Raw genomic sequence first — 18,465 nt, forward strand, 5'->3', positions numbered from 1 at the left:
GTAAAGTTAATCTTAAAAAATAAATAAAAAAAACAAAAAAAAAACATGATTAACATGTAACAGTTCACCTAATAAATGTGGTTTCAATACAGTGACTCAACTAACATTCAGCAAAACTTTTTGTACAATTGTCGTGTATGAAAATTATTAAAAGCTTCATTCACATGATTAATGTCTACCCAATAATGAAAAAGAAGTATACTTAGTTATGGATAGAATCTAGAGGGATTTTGGAAATCAAAATGAATGCAAGTAGAGGAGAAATGCTGAAGATAGAGGAAGAAGATGCAGAAGCAGAGGTGGAGATATGGAGATACGTATTTGGGTTTGTTGAAATGGGAGTGGTGAAGTGTGCTATCGAACTAGGCATAGCAGATGCCTTGGATGCTCATGGTGGCCAACTGATGAAACTAGAATTTCGTATTCAGAAAGATATTCAAGTCATACAGTTTTATAGAAACTAGTAAACGCACTAATTGCTAACACTGAGTTGGCTGCTGAGTCAAGGTGGGTAACTACTGAGTTGACTCCCGAGTCAAGATGGGTAACTACTGAGTTATGAGTTTCTGAGTCACAGATTCTCTTACACACCCCCTCAAGCGTAACGGATCAATCACCGTGAGCTTGTCACGAGAAAGTAACTGGACGAGGAGTCCCTTGTGAGAGATCGCACGATCATAGTAGAAATGTATCGGACGATGTGCGAACGGATCACGAACAAAATAAATCGATCTCCCTGCTTAGTGGGCATGAAAGATGGATTAGAGGTCATGTAAGTGGCTCCAATATTATCACACCAAACTTGAGGGCAGATGGAGAACGCTCCAATCTCACCAAGTAAGGAACGAATCCAAATCAACTCGGTGACACGATGCTATGGCACGATATTCAGCTTCAGTAGAGATCTAAACTGTGCGTTGTTTGGGAGGACGGAAATAAGATGAGAGCCAAGAACGAAAATCCCGTGGTGACCGCCGATCATCGGACACCCGAATCGGCATCGGAATATGCAGATAAGACATAGAGATTTCGAGAAAAGATCCCCATAGTAGAAGTACCACTAAGATAACGAAAATCCGCTTTACGGCACTCCAATGAGTATCCGTGGAGCATGCATAAATTGAGCCACGCGATTGACCGCAAAACCAATATCCGGACGGGTATTAGCAAGATATTGTAATGACCCAACCGTATGACGATACTCGGTCCCATCGGATAATATGTCCCATCACTTAAAGAAAGGCTAACACCTGATGCAATAGGAGTAGAGACTGACTTGGCCAAACCCATGCTAGTATGTGCAAGCAAATCAGTAATGTATTTTCTTTGAGACATAAACAAACCCTCGGAGACGAGTCACTTCTATCCCAAGAAAATAATGTAAGTCTCCCAAATCTTTGATGGCAAATTCTGTTGCAAGAGCCTTTATCAAAGAAGAAATAGCAGACATGTCATTCCCTGTGATAATGATGTCATCCACGTAAACAAGAAAATAGATGGTAACGGAATCAGTCTTGTAATAAAACAATGAAGTATCGTCTTACTTCCACTAAACCCGTGAGAAGAACAACGAAGTCAACCGATGATACCAAGCTCGAGGTGCTGTTTGCCATATAAGGACTTTTAAGTTGACAAACATGTGATGGATAAGCGGAATCAACAAATCCAGGAGGTTGTGCCATAAAGACAGTTTCATCAAGATTGCCATGCAGGAAAGCGTTAGAAACATCCAATTGTCTTATAGGCCAATTATGTTGAATAGCCATGGATAAGATAAGACGAATGGTTGTATGCTTCACAACAGGACTAAATGTATCCCCAAATTCATAGCCCGGACGTTGGTGATATCCCTTGGCAACAAGACGAGCTTTATAACGCTCAATGGACCCATCAGGCTTTCTCTTAACACGAAACACCCATTTACAACCAATGACATTTTGAGAGGGTGTTGAGGGAACAAGAATCCATGTTCCATTTTGAACAAGTGCATGAAGTTCTTCGTGCATGGCATGTCGCCAATGATGAGATAAAGCAGCCTTTGAGTAGCAAGTGGGTACTTCCAAGTCTTGAACCGTGGCAGCAAGACTAAAATTGACTTTCGGTTTGAGCGACCCAGTCTTAGATCTAGTAGTCATTGAATGAACTGAATCCAAATTACTCATAGAACTAGATGGAATAAGTGGAACGTGAGAGGAGACAACTGGATCATTGTTTGTAGTAGAAGGACCCGTGGGAATATCTTGAGTATTTGAAGAATCCACATGATTATTGACTAAATCAAGTGGTGTGGAATGAGGCCCACTAGTCAAAATGTGACTAGGATTAGCATTACTTTGGCCAACTTCAACCATGCTCGGACTAGGCAGAGATACCTCTCGACAGCCCACTGGAAAGCCAACAGTAGGCCCATCAGCAGCTGGAGGCCCAACAACAAGTGGGGTTGGGGTATTTTCACTAATATGTAATGGGATTGGGGAAAATACATCATATGGATTACAAATAGAAGGCCCAGCCAAAGGATTTGACCCATTACAACAAAATGACTTTTCAGTTACAGAATTACAATTGGAATTACAAGGTATTAGTGTGGGTGAGACAACCGAAAGCCACTCAGGTGCAGAAGGCAATGAACAAGAATTTACAAGCTCTCTATAAGGAAAAATATTCTCGTCAAACTGAACATGCCGGGATGTATAGATTCGCCCAGTTGTGGGGTCTAGGCATAAATAGCCTTTATATGAAGAATGATACCCAAGAAAGACGCATGGCTTGGAACGAGGTTCAAGCTTTGAAGCTGTATAGGGCCGAAGCCAAGGATAACAGAGACATCCGAATACTTTTAATTCATTGTAAGCAGGCTTTTTCTGAAATAGAACCTCAAGAGAAGACTTAGTGCCAAACTTATCCAATGGCAATCTATTAAGAAGATATACAGCTGTTCTAACACAAGCAGTCCATAAATTCTGAGGTAAAGAAGCTTGAAACATCAATGCCAAACCAGACTCCAAAATATGGCGATGTTTGCGCTCGGCAACACCATTTTGTGGCGGTGTATATGGACAAGAGACACGATGAGTGATGCCACTATTTACTAACACCCGAGAGAGAGATTGAAACTCAGTGCCCCCATCACTTTGTAAACAACAGATATTCAAAGAAAAATAATTCTCAACCAGGCCTTTAAACCGCAAAAAGACATCACACAAATCAGATTTATTCCGTAGAGTATACAACCATGTATACCTGGTAAAATCATCAACAAACACCACATAATATCTGAACTTATCAAAAGAGATGATTGGGGCAGGTCCCCATAGATCTGTGTGAATGAGGTCAAGTGGTCTACGACTAACAGAAGAAGACAACAAAAATGGTAGTCTATGACTATGAGAACACTTGCAAGCATCACAACTAGGAAAACGACGCTGGCAAACCAAGTTGTTGCATAACTTGTTTAGTTCTTGGAGGTGCTGGGTGTCCTAGCCGCCGATGCCAATCAACAGTAGACACAGCAAGACTAGTAAAATTGTTAACAGTTTGTTGCACAGAAGACTTGGAGAATGGTTGTTGATCAACACTTGAAAAGAGCACAGTGAAGAGACCATTAATAGCAATCCCCTTCAACAGCACCGAATGTGTCCTCTTGTCCTTGATTACAAAAGAATTGGAGAAAAATTCAAAGCATACATTGTTATCCAGTGAGAACTTTGAGACAGATAGCAAATTATATTTAATATCAGGAACACACGGCACATTTGACAAAAGAAACTGATGTCCTGAAGCTGCAACTACTGAACTACCAATATGAGATATCAGAATTGGACAACCATTACCTACAAAAACACTCTCTGCACCAGTGTAAGGCTCACGAATGGCCAAATGAGCAAGATCTGCAGTCATGTGACTATTAGACCCAGTATCCAAAATCCATGTCAAAGAATTGAAAGAAAAATTCTTAGCAGAACCAGTACTGAGCAATTTTGATGAAGAAATGGTAGAAGCACAACAAAACTCACCAACAAATGCATGATTAAAGCGTTGAGGACATTGGGCACACAAGTGACCAGGTGTTCGACACAACTGACATACTGGCCGATGCTCATGTAAAAAAGAGGGAGAAAAATTCTCACCAGAACTAGAACCATTTGCACTAGAAGAATCAGAGAAAGAAACAGATCTTCCCGCAGATCGACCACCTATAAAGCGACCGGAATTTCTGCCATACGAACGACGAAACCAAGGTCTTCTTCCCCTACCAGACCGAAAATCAGAAGTTGACATACCATTTCGACTCGCAGAAGGTCGAGATCTCCCATCAACAGAGGCATTCGTAGCAGCAATATTTGCAGTTAAAATAGAACTAACAGAAGCAGAGGCCGAAGAACTCAGATGCAACTCATGAGTTAACAAAAGACCACAAAGATTTGCAAACGAAATAGGATCTGCACGAAGTCTTACAGACGTTGAAAAACTTTCAAAAGATTCACCAAGACCCCTCAAAGTGGCAAGAACTAAATCAACATCAGAAGCAGGTGTATCAGCTGCTGCTAGGGCATCACCAAGACTTCGAATCTGAAGAATATAATCAGAGATAGAAGAAGAGCCACGCTGCACACGAAACAACCGTTCTTTCAAATCAAGAACCCTAGCTTTGGAGCGTGATGCATATACTGTGTTCAATGTTTCCCACGCTTCAGACGAGGTTTTAGCAGAAACGATGTGAGGCAGAGTGCCCTCAGACAACGATGCAATTAGCCATCCTAACACCAATTGATCTTGTCGCTTCCAAAGAGAAATCGTCGAAGAACCAGATGCAAGAACCTCTGGAGACGAATCAGTGGCTGGAAGAGAGGGACAAGGAAACGACCCATCAACATACCTCAGCAGATCATACCCAATGAGAAAAGGGAGAAATTGTGCTCTCCACAAAGGAAAATTGGAATCATTCAGCTTAATCGGAAGCGCCGATGACAAATTCGGTAACAAAACCAATTGCGAAGACGCCGGAAGCATATCAGGCGACGAAGACATCACGGAGATGATAAAACCAACCAAGATCGAAAAGAAAAAGAAAAGGGCAGAGGCCCTGTTATGAACCTGATACCATGATGAAACTAGAATTTCGTATTCAGAAAGATATTCAAGTCATACAGTTTTATAGAAACTAGTAAACGCACTAATTGCTAACACTGAGTTGGCTGCTGAGTCAAGGTGGGTAACTACTGAGTTGACTCCCGAGTCAAGATGGGTAACTACTGAGTTATGAGTTTCTGAGTCACAGATTCTCTTACACCAACCCATGACGTTGGCTCAGCTTTCTGCCGCTCTTGGCTGCCCCGCAGCTCCACTCTATCGCATACTACGCTTCTTGGCTCATCGTGGAGTTTTCAAAGAGAAAACAATTGCAGAAACTGGAAACCAAGAGGAAACAACAGGTTACGCCCTCACGGCCATCTCTCGCCGCTTAACCAAGAATGGAGAACGTAGCATGGCAGCCTTTCTACTGCTAGAGAGCAGCGCAGTGATGCTAGCCCCATGGCTGGCTCTTGCTAGGCGCGTGCGTGAGGATGGCAAGTTGGCAGCTTTTGAGGCGATTCATGGGAATGATGTTTGGGAGTATGCTGCAAGTCACCCAGATCACTCCAAGCTCATCAATGATGCCATGGCTTGTGATGCTAGGGTGGTGGTGCCTGCCATTGTAGAAGGTTGTCCGAAGCTGTTCGAGGGGGTTGAAACGGTGGTTGATGTAGGTGGAGGAGATGGCACGACACTACAGTTGCTGGTGAAGGCCTTTCCATGGCTTAGAGGCATCAATTTTGACCTCCCACATGTTGTGTCAACCGCGCTTCCACGTGACAGGGTTGAACATATTGGAGGTGACATGTTTCATTCTATTCCCAAAGCTGATGCTGCCTTTATCATGGTAATTTTTGTATACTCAAGTTTTAGGTATACATTCAATATATATGTTTGGTATCTCCGTGGAATTATTTTTCGGCAAAATTCACTAGTTTTGCTACTGAGCGAACCGAAAGTTGCTCCGAAATGAGATGAGTTAGATTCCGTCAATTATCGACATCGGCCGTCTCGTGCGTCGCCGTGAGAAAGAAAGAGAAAATGAGAGAGAGAAAGCTTGCCCTTGGGGAAAAAATACTTGCAGAGGATAATGGGAGATGTTAGCAACGACGAACGAGTGACGAAGGTGAGAGAGAGAGTTAAAGACAGATTTTCGTTTAAAAAAAAGTATTATATTATTACTTTTACATGACTGAATGACGTTTTCTACTTTTTGTAAGAATTTTTTATGTTATTTTTATACTTTTTCAACTTTACATTTATTACATAGATGCTCGCACCTTTTGTAATTATTTTTTATATTATTTTTATCAATTTTATATTTATGTTACGTGGATAATTGTACCGCAGACTTATTTTGATTTTTGAATTTTGAAAAACCAGGGAAATCTCGGCGCTGTCGCTAACCAGCGAACCTACTTCGTTCTTCCTTCGTTCCTCGTTTCGTTACTTGGGTCGCTAACCAGCGAACCTACTTCGTTCCTCGTTCCGTTCCTTGAACCTACTTCGTTCCTCGTTCCGTTCCTTGGGTATCTCTAGTGGTTCGCTCCTCGAACCTACTTCGTTCCTCGTTCCGTTCCTTGGGCATCTCTAGTGATTATTTTATTTTTTTTGGTAGAAAGGACTTCATTTATTTTTTATTTTATTTTTTTTGGTGGAAAGGACTTCATTTATTTTTTTTTATTTTTTTTTATTTTATTTTTTGGTGAGACTCTTTTTTTTATTTTTTTTTTTGGTGGGCTTCATTTATTTTTTATTAATCGGGTGATAATATGCCTTAGCAAGGTTAAAAAAATAATATAAAACATCAAGAATGCACCAGCCGGGAATCGAACCCGGGTCTGTACCGTGGCAGGGTACTATTCTACCACTAGACCACTGGTGCTCGGAGATGGGAGCATATTCCCAATTTGTTTACTTACTGATGTAAATGAATTAATGAATTTCTATTTCATGGTATGTTGTGTGCAGTGGGTATTACATGATTGGGGAGATGAGGAATGTGTTGAGATCTTAAAGAAATGTAGAGAAACAGTTGATGGAGAAAAAGGAATGGTTATGATTGTTGAGGCCGTGATCGAAGATGACAAAGAGTACAAATACAAGGGCGTAGGATTGATGCTAGACATGATTATGATGGCACATACAACTAATGGAAAGGAAAGAACCAAAGAGGAGTGGACTTACATTCTTGACAAAGCTGGTTTTAGGGGCCATACTTTCACTACTATTCCAGCCGTTCAATCCATCATCCAAGCCTATCCTTAATGAATGACTTTTCTCTCATTGTGATGTGTTTTCTTTTTCTCTCTTTACAGTTTCTAGGAATAAAATGTCATTCAGTTTCTGGGTGATACAATTTGTCAATTTCTAGTTTGATAGTCCACTTGTACCAATATCCACACTCTTTTAAGATTTAAGATTGAGATGCTCTTCTATATCCATAACCTAAACGAATGTCTTAACCAACATCCACACTCTTTTGTCACTCTGAAGCTTTGTGATAGAAGTCCTTTTTAGAAGGGGAAAAAATGAAAAGTAACGTTGTTCCTTAAGTTTGTGTTTGTTTGTAAATATAGAGTGAAAAAAATGAGTGGGAAAATAAAAATGTCGGCTTAAAAGAAAATCCTTTTGTTGTTGTGCACCCAAATAATGTTTACCAAAAAAAAAAATACCAAATAATAGGCTGAAATTTAAAGCTTGATTTCAAATTAAAAAAATTTTAAATAGTTTTGTAATTTTTTTGCTTTCTTAGCCAGTAGAGTGCTGCGCACAACAGAGGATGCATTCTTGAGCCTTATATGTAACGGGATGAGAAAAAAATGAAAAAAGAAAAGAAATGATCTTGTGGAAAATATTAAATGTGGATCTCACTTTATTATTTTCCACAAATTTTCAAAAAATTCTATCTATTTTGTAGGATTTTGATAAGGTATAGGGTGAGAAAATTAAGAGACAAGTTTTTTTTTTTTAATTTAAGAAAGTTTATATGTTAACTTTTTCACTTCAGTAAACCAAACAAATCATATTTTGAATTTTATAAACAATTTTGCTTTTTCAAATTTTTTTCACCCATTTTTTCCAAATAACTCCACCTTTATTCTAACACACAAACGGTGCCTCCTACACAAATAATCTTTACCAATGGTGGGTTAGTAAAGCGGTTAAAGGTCCAACCTTCCACCGGAAGGTCTTGAGTTTACACCTATTTGGCGACATTAATATTCTCATTCCCATCAAAAAACCAAACGTGCCTAAGGAATGTCACAATAAGTAGGCAACCAGCAATGTGTCATGGTGAAATTGGGATTTCTTCTATGTCCATAAATTTGAAAAGTGGGCAAAAACCCTAGCGACTTGAAGCCTCCGTTTGCCGCCGCAACGTTTTGAGGTCCTCTTTTCACTTCATCTCTCATCCCCTCCTGGCTTCCTCTCCCTCTCTCCGCCTCTTTGTTTTTTTTCTCTGGTTTTTTTCACTGTTGCTCCCCTCCCTCTCTCCGACTCTCTCCGACTCTCTCTTTCTCTATTTAACTGTTCTCTCCAACTCTCTCTTTCTCTGTTTTTCTCTTCTCTCCGACTCTTTTTTTTTTTCTTTTGTTTTTCCGTTCTCTCCAACTCTCTCTTTCTCTATTTTCCCTCTATATGTCTTCTCCATCTCCCTCTCTCCCATGACCGATTCTCAGTCTACCTTCTCATCTTTCTCAGGTTTTTCAGTTTTCATTTTATTCTTAGTGGACCTCGCTTCACTACTCTGTTTCAAAGCTTCCGAGTAAAAAAAAAATAGAAAAGAAAGCAAACTGGATGGTTGATGCAAGTTTTGGGTGAGATTTCTGCGGTTTTGGAGTTTGTTTTGCTGTTTTTTGTTCGTTTTCTGCTGTGGGTGGTATTCTGGGTTGCGATTTCAAGATGGGAGTTTAGAAACAAGATCAGATGCTTTTTGCTTCAAAAACTGAGTTGGCGCCTTTGTGGCATGTTCTGTCTTCGCCTTTGTGGCGTGCTCTGTTGTTGCCCTTGTGGCATGTGGTATGTAAGCCCTTGGGGCGTGTATTTTGTCGGTCCTTGTGGTGTGTTCTATCTTTGCCTATGAGGCGTGTGGTATGTAAATCCTTGTGGGGTGGTTATGTCTGCGTCAGTGTCCACCTTTGTAGTGTGTCTCCGCAGGCAGTGGTGGTGATTATGTTTATCATTCTCATTATGTTTTTCTGGCGTGGTTGTCACAACCAGTATTCTGAGGGTTTATTGGGCTCGGCCCATCCCTTAGTTCTTTTTTTTTTTCCTTTTGTTCGGTGTTTATGTCTGTGTTTTATTTCAATTATGAATGAAATGTTTAAACTTTTGACAAAAAAAATTTTGAAAAAAAATTGTGGTTGGTAAGATAGCTAGAGAGTTATGTCGCATGGGAGCGTGATTGATCTGTGTCTATTTCCACTCATGTGGTTTTAATCGTTTGATATAACTCTGTAATCTGTCCTCGATCTACAAACTCAAAGGCAGATACCGATGAAGGTGGGAGCTTTAAATCCCACATCGTCTATATAATAAAGGGATAAAAGTATTGATGCATATAAATAAAGTCAAAGTCAGGTAACTGTAGATATGTATATCTTCTCGAATGTGGGTGGGTCGATGGGTGATCAATAAGGCCCATTGGTTTGAAAGGATATGTTGCAAAAGGCCCATCAACTGATGTGTATTCTCCGCGTATTTTCCAATGGATCAAAGACAGCAGATTGTAGAATATCTTATGAAATCAAGCTTAAAAACAACCTGGTGTTGAATAACTTATCACTTCATCTTAAAAAGAAATTGGAACCAAATTTGGCTTCTCAAACTAAGTCTCCAGCTTGGCTGATCAACTTCAGACATGTTCCAAGACCTCTGCAATCAACCTTGAACACCGTCCGGTTGAAACTTCATCTGTTCCGAAAATTTTCTTACCGGAAAATTCCGTTCCGTCTTCCGGTTGGATTCGTTCTTCGTCTTTCCTTTTTCCGTGTTCTTTTTCTTTGGTTTCTTCTCCGTCTCCCCGGTTTTTTTATAAACTGTAAAAGCAATATCAATAAATATCGGATATTTTATCGGATCGGATTTTTCTTCCGTGTTTCTCTTCGTGCCTTCTCTTTTTTGCCGGATTCGGATCGTGGTTTGCTAATCCATTCGGATTCGGATCCCAGTTTCCGAGCCGAATCGGTCCGTTTGGCCTGCTCCAATCCCCTCTGCTCCTCTGTTTCTTGCATTGGACAGTTGTGTGCTCTTTGGCCTAGGCGTGAGTGCTACCGGCTTCTGTGGATTATATTAGGCCTCCGGTGGGGTCTCCGTGACGGGGCCAGTGCTTGCGCTGGTAGTGCACAGGGCTAATGCTTGCATAGGTCCCACTCACAGGGCTAATGCTTGCATAGGTCCCACTCGATAAAAAGTCCGAACATTGCGTAGCGGGGGGCGCTAGGTCGCCGCTACTGCATCCCCTCTTTATTTACCAAAAAAAAAAAAAATCCTACCGAATCAAGCAATGGTTCTTGAAAGTAGAAATTGATAAATGACACAAATATTATGAGTCTATCACAATATGTAAATGTAAAACAACTTAACTCTTAATATAGTTTTTTTCTAAAAATAAAAAATTAAAATTAAAATAGCCCATGGCTTAGGTTGATGACCTCTATTGCACTTGGGAGGGGTGTTAGCCTAACATTTCCCCAAGTGGGAGAATGTATGTCATAATTTGTATAAATCCTTAGGGATGCTGTGACTTCAAACTGTCAGAACCCAATGGGTCAACCCAAAAACCTGTTCCTATCATTGCCAATGTGCCTCAGTGACAAAAGGTTGAGGGAGCATGGGAACTAAGCTATTCCAAATACGAAACCTTCGTTTTTCATACTATCCGGTCAAATGGGATTTTTTTTTCTCCGTTTTAATACCCTAACCATAACTAAATGCTTAATTACGTATTTTTAGAAGGTCGAAATCTTAACCCACCTTCTAATTTAAGGATAAATAATAGAGACTTAAGAATGCAACCCTCCTCCTTTGGTTTATTGACAGAACCAGTCCAAAACCGAAACATAATTAATAGTATCAATTTTTTTCCCAAATAATTTTAGGGGAAGTCTAGACATCCAATGTAAAAGTAATTGTTTTTTGGTCAAGAATGTAAGAATAATTGTATTTCTTGATATGTGTGATCTTAGATAAGTTAGTCTAACCATAAAAATTTAACGTATGGGCATAATGGTAATTTGGTTACAAATATCGGAGAGCTGACAACTCACTAATGTTTCAGGACTGAAGATAACAGCGTGTCGTTCAGTTTAACCTCATCTGACGGTCCAAAAGAGAAGATGCTTCAGAATATTCCCTGAAACCTCGGTTTTTCGAATTTCGCACTAACCGATAAGTGTTTCAGCGTTGCCCGTTACTCCAGAACTATATAAACCCATCCTCCAGATTCGCCTTTTCTCCGCGAAACTACCAACGAAGAAGTCATGTCTCCTGCAAAGGAACACCACCAACCTTCTTCTCCAGATAGATCCCTGCTATAGTCATGGAGAAATTAGATATCTTCAAGATCCAGGGAAGGGACAAGCGTGGGCGAAAGATTCTCCGTGTCATTGGAAAGTTCTTATCTGGTAAGATTTCTTATTGTCATTTTCTTTACCAGAATTTTTAGTTTCTTTCTTGAATCGCTATCAATGATGGATTCTGATTAGGTTTCTTTTCCTTTCTTGACTGTGATTTGCCATCGCCAGGACGGAATTTGAGTAGCGAATCTGTGAAAAAATATTTGCAGGAGGAGATTTTCCCTAAGCTTGAAGGACGTCCTTTCTCGGTGGTTTATTTTCACTCAGACGTGCAGAAGAGGGAGAATTTTTCAGGAGTTTCGAGCCTAAGATCGATTTACGAAGCGATTCCGATCAATGTCAGGGAGAATCTTGAAGCGGTATACTTTGTTCATCCAGATCTCCAGTCCAGGCTTTTTCTCGCCACATTCGGTCGTTTCCTCTTCAGCAGAGGGTAAATGGATCTGAATTCTCATTCTGATTGAGATTAATTTGCGCATTCACGGCGCATGTTAGTGACTGTGGGATTTTTTCTTTCTTTCTTGCTGCAGGTTGTATGGGAAGGTGAAATACGTGAGTAGAATGGAGTTCCTGTGGGAGCACGTGAAGAGGAACGAAATTGAGATTCCGGAGTTCGTGTTTGATCATGATGAAGAGCTGGAGTACCGTCCGATGATGAACTATGGGTTGGAAAGTGATCATCCTAGGATGTACGGTGCTCCTTCGGTGGGCTCTCCCGTTTCTCTATACTCCATGAGGTATATCTCCTAGCGCATTATCTTCGGCGTCAACGTTTTGTTGGTCTTATCGAAAAAAAAAAAAAAAAAATCGATGCGATGAGAGAACGGTCCTTGATCTGCTACCTAAATCTGTGCATATAGTATCATGGCCCTTAAATCTGATCCCTTGTTTGATGGATTTAACTAATGGAACCATGAATGTAAGCAACTCTTGTATAGTATTCCCTAGTAAATAATATAATTTTTTTTTTTCTGTAAGGTTTTCATGTTTCAAAATTCGCTCTAGGCGAAAATGGCTAACTTATAATACCATTTGTTCTCCACTGCAAGCATCTTTTGTGAAGGTCGTCGATTGACCAGGTGCTTGGGTTGTCTGCTTTTAATTAATACAAATTTTAGTTTTTAACAAATAAATAAATAATATATATATATATCTATATATATATCGGATGCAATGGTTGAATACTTGTAAAGAACCGTGAACCAAACCCAATCGCATTGATATTGTCTATTTGTCTTGTGGTAGAATTTTTCCCTACCAAGATACAAACCCGGGTTCCATTTGCCGCTGGTGGTTGACTATTTTGGGTTGTAACTGAATGATCTGAACGCATGTATTACTATTATGGCTGCAATAAGGCCTGGCTAGGCCGTGTTTTTCAATCTCAAGTTTAATCTTATATATTCTAATTTAAGTTCATTTTCACCTAACAGTCTAACAGTAATTCAGGAAAAAATTTTATTGTCCATTATTGTCTCTACTCTAAACTAAGATAAGTCCATTCCCACCCTGATTGTCCCTGATTGAGCCGGGTTGGAACAGGTTGGCTATGGCCTTGGGCCCTTATTGGCTTTGCCTTTGGGCTTGATTGACACTATCGTTGTCTCTATAAATGTGTAATTCTTGAGTCTATTTTTCTTTCTCATTCACTTGATGATCCCATGTAGATGTGTATATTGGATCACTTTACAACAATATTTAATTTTATATTTATTAGAATCTTATGTTCAATATGAGCTGTTCATATGGTATTAGTCACATGAGAAAGTAAAATTACACTCACATTGCCACTTTTTTGTGCAACTGGTGACGTGTGAGAATATGTACAAGAAAATGATCACAATAAGATTAAAGGATGTACAAATGGTATGTGATGAGGAAAGAATAAACAGGCTTGAACGAACTTGGTTCAAACCCAACTGGTCTAGCCTGTTCACTGTTCGGTTGGCTGACTACCAACCGTCGGTTCCCGCCGCCCAGCAAGGTCGATACAAAGTCAAGGAGATGGTAACAGGTAGATCCGAATAAGATTCTAGCCAAAGCGTTTCACGACTCAACTCTCGTCTTTGGTGGACTCAATGACTAGTCGATCACAACCTAACTGGGTTTGAGTCTCGCTCAAACTCATCATAGAAAATCTATAAAAGGTAAGGAGGCCAAGAGAGGTCTAATAGAATTATCCTATTTTATGTTTTTTTTTTTTCCCCCCCTTAGTCTGATTTCTAACTTCGTGAGTAACACCTCCGCTCAGGGTGTTAGGTTTAGAAGAGTCTAGGAGATGGTAGATGTACGACTGTAGGCATGCCACCTCAAATCCTTATTCTATAAAATTAAAATAAATGAAAGGAAAAACAGTCATTGTGGGTGTGGCTTCACTTTTCCATGCGACTCCACGCACACTGTTTGAAGTTACTGTGTAGTCTCATTTCTTCGGCTGTCCGAGTTCATCATCTTCTTTGAAATAGTGAAATTCATTTACTAAGGCTGCGTTTGTTTGCTGGAAAAAAAAGGGTGGGAAAGTTGTACTTGTGGGTCCCATATGTTAGTGGGGTGGGAAACAGGATAGTAAAGTGTGGAAAAGTAATGGGTAAATATATTTTTCCAATTTCATTACTTGTTTGGTTGGATGGGGTGGGATTGTAAAAGTAATTTAAATTAAGGATGTATTATCATTATTTTTTTTCTCCCTATAATTTACTGTGCGGGTGGTGGTATATGTATATCATGTACAGGTGGTATATGTATATCATGTACAGGTAAATACTCAGATGGGAGGTGGGAGGTGCTCTGAGGGTTTGAGTAAGGCGGTGCTCTGAGTGCTGCACTCTCTCTCTCTCGCTATCTTTGGTGAGTCGCCACAATGGATCCAAGCGGATTACTCCGGCGGACGATGGCAACGATTGCAAAGGGCGTCTGTGTCGTCTTCTTCGGTGGGCGCTCTCTCTTTCTCTCTCTCCTCTGCTCGCTCTCTCTTTCTCTTTGCTTTGCGCTCCCTCTTTCTCTCTCTCTCCTCTGCACGCTCTGTCTTTCTCTCTCTACTCTCTCTGTCTTTCTCTCTCTGCTCTGCGCTCCCTCTTTCTCTCTCTCTACTCAGCCTCTGCCGTCGGCCACTTCGTCCGTCATCTTCCATCTCCACCGAATCTCCCGCCAAAGTTGCAGATCTCCCGCTAGGCTTCTCAACTCTCCCTCATTTTCCCCTCAAAACCTCATCAAAATCGTGGGATTTTGAGAGGGCTTGGGGTGGGAAAAATGAGCCCCGACAGGGATTCCATGGTGGCCAAAGTTGTCGCCTGAGTTTCCCACCCCAGGACAACCAAACAGGTAAATATTCGGGGTTTTGTGATAATCGGGTACAACTTTCCCACCCCTTTTTACCCACCCCACTTTAACCCTGCAAACAAATGCAACCTAAGGGTTTTTGCCATTCGATGATAATTAACGTTATTTATATGCAAGTTTCGAAAGAAAAAAATACGAAAAGCCTTTCTTGATTTTCAATTTCTAAGATAGTGGACAAATAGTAAATCTCACCTCTAAATTATATTATCATATTTAAACATGGATCCACACATTAAAAACATAAGTAAATCAATAATAATAACATTTTTACTCTTACAAAAATATGAGTAAATTATATATAAAAATCAAGAAAAAGAATACACAATTGTAAAGAAGATTTAGGAATAAACTTTTTGTCTTTAGCTTTTTGAAGTTTTTCTTAGGCTAGTGTAAAAAAAAAAAGGGAGAAAATAGAAAAAAGTTGGGAAGATCATGAGTGAGTTTCTAGTTGGATTTTCAATCTAGTTATTGAACATGGCATCAATTGATAGTCACATTGGAGCTGAACAAGTGAAAAGTTTATCTTTAAAGTTAAGTCGTAAGTATGCACAACATTGGAGCTTGAACAAGTGAAAAGTTTATCTTTAAAGTTAAAAGTTAAGTTGTAAGTATGCACATTCCCATTCACAATTGTTCGACAATTGTTAACAAATAAATTAATAAAAAATTTTAAAATGTAAATATTGAAAACTAAAACAATGGGCTAAAAAGAAAAAGTGTAAAACAAAGGGTCTAAACAAAAAAGTCTATATAAGAAATAAACTCATAATCGGCCAATGAGTTGAGTGGTAAAATTCATGCAGATCAACTCTAAATGAACAACAATCACCATACCAAACTATAGGCCAAGCAAGCTATACCATTTTTAGAGTTACCTGTTAAGATCTTAAATCTCGAACCGAGACACATTCTGAAAGCTGCACCCCTCCTTGCAAAATACATCTTAAGCTCAAACTAGAACAGGTGCCCTGTACTAGCTTTCACCACTACACATAACACTGCTTAATATTTAAACTCAAATTGTGGGGCTTTACCCGCTAAGGGAGCCCTTCCAGAAATTCTCAGTGGCCAAGGCGTAACCCAGGCCAATGAGGGGGTTTGGAAATAGTTTTCAACCAGCAATTGACGCGCCTCGGTTATTACCTCACTAGCTGCGTCATTGCCCCAAGCGCAAAGATAATTAAATAGCTGAGACCCTTCTGGTTTTATAACTACTCCGTTTGCTCTACTCATATTACTTTCCGGTGTGGGATTATGCTCCAAGTAAGGATCCATGCATGGGGAGAGAGTTTGAGCGACTCCATTGACCTTTCATGACAACATCTTTAGATGATAACGGGAGCTTCTTCTTTTCTCTCTTTATTCTTTGGTCCCAGGATTCCAAAGCAAAAGCATTTGGATCTGAAATTACTGCTTCGCAACTTCACCCTTAGCAGCAGATTCTTCTGTTCCATTCCTGCTGTGAGTCTCCCACTGTTCTCGACGGAGTTGATTCCAACGTCGGTTGCCTTGGGATTATTTCCTTCTGTAATCCCTTCTTCAATTTCTCATTGCCAGTTGATTCATTCCTGGGTAATCAAATCAGGAAACTATTCCAGCTTTGGGTTTGTTGGTGATCGATTGGTGGCTTCTTATGCCCAATTTGGTTGTCTGAATTATGCACTCAACTTGTTTGAAGAAATACCGCACAAGGATTTGGTGTCATGGAATTCCATGATTTCAGTGTTTTCAAAGAGAGGGAGCTTGTTAGAAGTCCTAGATATTTTGCATTGGATGAGATCAGAGGAGGGTTTGGAGTTCAATGAGGTGACTTTACTCACCGTCCTTCCAGCTTGTGCAGCTAACCAAGCTATACACGCTGGCGAATGCATCCATGGTTACGCTGTGAAATTGGGTTTTTGCTCAGAGACTAAGGTTGTGAACTCCCTCGTTAACATGTATGGGAAATGCGGTTCTGTGGATGCAGCTTGTCGTTTGTTTCAGGCATTGTTGTTGAAGACGTTAGTAACGTGGAATACGATGGTTATGCTTCACGCCCAAAATGGATGTGTGGAGGGTGCAATTGAGCTTTTCAATTCGATGAGAAGAGCTAGCGTCAATCCGGATCGAGTTACCGTCATGAACTTGCTTCAATCTTGTGCAGATTTAACCGCAGAGAGAACAGCACATGCCATTCATGGCTGCATTGTGAATTCTGGATTCAATTCAGATGTGGCAATCAGTACTGCTCTTATAATTGCATATGCGAAATCAGGGAGATTGGATGCTTGTTATTGCGTTTTCCAGGAGCTAAAAAACCCTGATATGATAGCTTGGACCGCCATGCTTGCAGGCTATGCCACACATGGTCATGGAAAAGAAACAATCAACATCTTCAATCTCATGGTTAAGGAAGGTTTCAAGCCTGATCATGTGACTTTCACACACGTCTTGAGCGCTTGTAGTCATTCAGGCCTAGTTTCAGAGGGCAAGAAATATTTTGAGGTTATGTCCAACGTTTTTGGAGTGGAGCCAAGGGTGGATCATTATTCATGCATGGTTGATCTACTTGGTCGTTTTGGGCTATTAAGGGAAGCACATGAGCTAATTCAGAGTATGCCCATCAAGCCAAATGATGCTGTTTGGGGGGCATTGCTGGGTGCTTGTAGGATGCACAATAACATTGAACTTGGGAAAGAAGTTGCAGAGAGATTGTTTGGAAGTGATCCTTTGGACCCTAGGAACTATATCATCCTATCAAATATGTATTCTGCAGCAGGTTTATGGGCAGATGCCTCTAGGATCAGAGCTTTGATGAAGGATAGGGGACTCAGAAAGAGCCCTGGGTGTAGCTTCATTGAGCATGGGAACAAAATCTACCGCTTCGTAGTGGATGATCAGTCTCATCAGGAGTCTGAGAAGATACATGCTAAGTTACAAGAACTAATTGAGAAGATGCATCAAGTTGGTTTTGTTCCCAACACTGAATTTGTTCTACATGATGTTGATGAGCAAGTGAAAGAGGGTATGATCAACAAACATAGCGAGAAACTAGCAATCGCATTTGGGCTTTTGGTGAAGGGCAAGGGAATACCTATAATGATAACTAAGAACCTTCGAATCTGTGGGGATTGTCACAGTGCTGCAAAGTTCATCTCAATGATAGAGAGCCGTGTGATTGTCATTCGAGATTCAAAACGGTTCCACCATTTTGCCAATGGATTGTGCTCATGTGGAGATTATTGGTAATCCATGTTCTGCTGCTTGAGCTAAATTTATTTACAAATGATCAAATGTAATTTTCCTTTTAATGTTCAATGGACAAAATCTTTTACAATTTCCTCATACAATTGCACTGTGGATTTTCACATATTACTAATCCGTCATTCTGCTGAATCCTATTTCATGGGAACATGTGTGGAAGTGGAAATCTGTGTTTACTAGTCTGTTTCAATTTCCCAAATCTCAGACCAACTCCATAAGTCCTATA

General features: G+C 40.2%; 3 protein-coding genes and 2 non-coding genes across 5 annotated transcripts; 3 read left to right on the plus strand and 2 right to left on the minus strand.

Moving 5' to 3' along the window:
• The first annotated feature begins 220 nt into the window (after positions 1-220).
• Positions 221-7,533, plus strand: LOC149017445 (acetylserotonin O-methyltransferase-like). The gene is made up of 3 exons (XM_089151787.1): positions 221-397; positions 5,296-5,923; positions 7,048-7,533. The coding sequence occupies exons 1-3, from the start codon at positions 243-245 to the stop codon at positions 7,342-7,344; spliced, it is 1,080 nt and encodes a 359-aa protein (XP_089007913.1). The 5' UTR covers positions 221-242; the 3' UTR covers positions 7,345-7,533.
• On the minus strand, positions 6,891-6,961 carry TRNAG-GCC (transfer RNA glycine (anticodon GCC)). Its single transcript has one exon. It is a non-coding gene; the product is annotated as a tRNA-Gly (tRNA).
• A 3,991-nt stretch (positions 7,534-11,524) lies between the features above and the next one.
• Positions 11,525-12,806, plus strand: LOC149017447 (uncharacterized). The gene is made up of 3 exons (XM_089151786.1): positions 11,525-11,705; positions 11,826-12,090; positions 12,188-12,806. Exons 1-3 carry the CDS (start codon positions 11,621-11,623, stop codon positions 12,405-12,407), a joined length of 570 nt encoding a protein of 189 aa, XP_089007912.1. The 5' UTR covers positions 11,525-11,620; the 3' UTR covers positions 12,408-12,806.
• Positions 12,807-16,022: 3,216 nt separating this feature from the next.
• LOC149017448 (U4 spliceosomal RNA) lies at positions 16,023-16,174 on the minus strand. The gene has a single exon (XR_016173316.1). It is a non-coding gene; the product is annotated as a U4 spliceosomal RNA (small nuclear RNA).
• A 27-nt stretch (positions 16,175-16,201) lies between these two features.
• LOC149017449 (Tetratricopeptide repeat (TPR)-like superfamily protein) lies at positions 16,202-18,352 on the plus strand. The gene has a single exon (XM_089154172.1). It carries the CDS (start codon positions 16,326-16,328, stop codon positions 18,222-18,224), a length of 1,899 nt encoding a protein of 632 aa, XP_089010298.1. The 5' UTR covers positions 16,202-16,325; the 3' UTR covers positions 18,225-18,352.
• Positions 18,353-18,465: the final 113 nt, after the last annotated feature.

This window comes from Hakea prostrata, chromosome 4, assembly GCF_041222555.1.
Source record: "Hakea prostrata isolate BN-2017 chromosome 4, UWA_Hpros_2, whole genome shotgun sequence".
In the NCBI taxonomy this organism is placed as follows: domain Eukaryota; kingdom Viridiplantae; phylum Streptophyta; class Magnoliopsida; order Proteales; family Proteaceae; genus Hakea; species Hakea prostrata.

What these genes read in the sequence shown, in the direction of transcription:
- LOC149017449 (XM_089154172.1), top strand. Translation starts at nt 16,326, where the DNA reads ATGATAACGGGAGCTTCTTCTTTTCTCTCTTTATTCTTTGGTCCCAGG.
- LOC149017445 (XM_089151787.1), top strand. Translation starts at nt 243, where the DNA reads ATGAATGCAAGTAGAGGAGAAATGCTGAAGATAGAGGAAGAAGATGCA. An exon ending in GCCTTGGATGCTCATGGTGG is followed by an intron (nt 398 to 5,295) that starts CCAACTGATGAA and finishes TCTCTTACACCA; the next exon opens with ACCCATGACGTTGGCTCAGC. An exon ending in CTGATGCTGCCTTTATCATG is followed by an intron (nt 5,924 to 7,047) that starts GTAATTTTTGTA and finishes TGTTGTGTGCAG; the next exon opens with TGGGTATTACATGATTGGGG.
- LOC149017447 (XM_089151786.1), top strand. Translation starts at nt 11,621, where the DNA reads ATGGAGAAATTAGATATCTTCAAGATCCAGGGAAGGGACAAGCGTGGG. An exon ending in CATTGGAAAGTTCTTATCTG is followed by an intron (nt 11,706 to 11,825) that starts GTAAGATTTCTT and finishes TGCCATCGCCAG; the next exon opens with GACGGAATTTGAGTAGCGAA. An exon ending in CGTTTCCTCTTCAGCAGAGG is followed by an intron (nt 12,091 to 12,187) that starts GTAAATGGATCT and finishes TTCTTGCTGCAG; the next exon opens with GTTGTATGGGAAGGTGAAAT.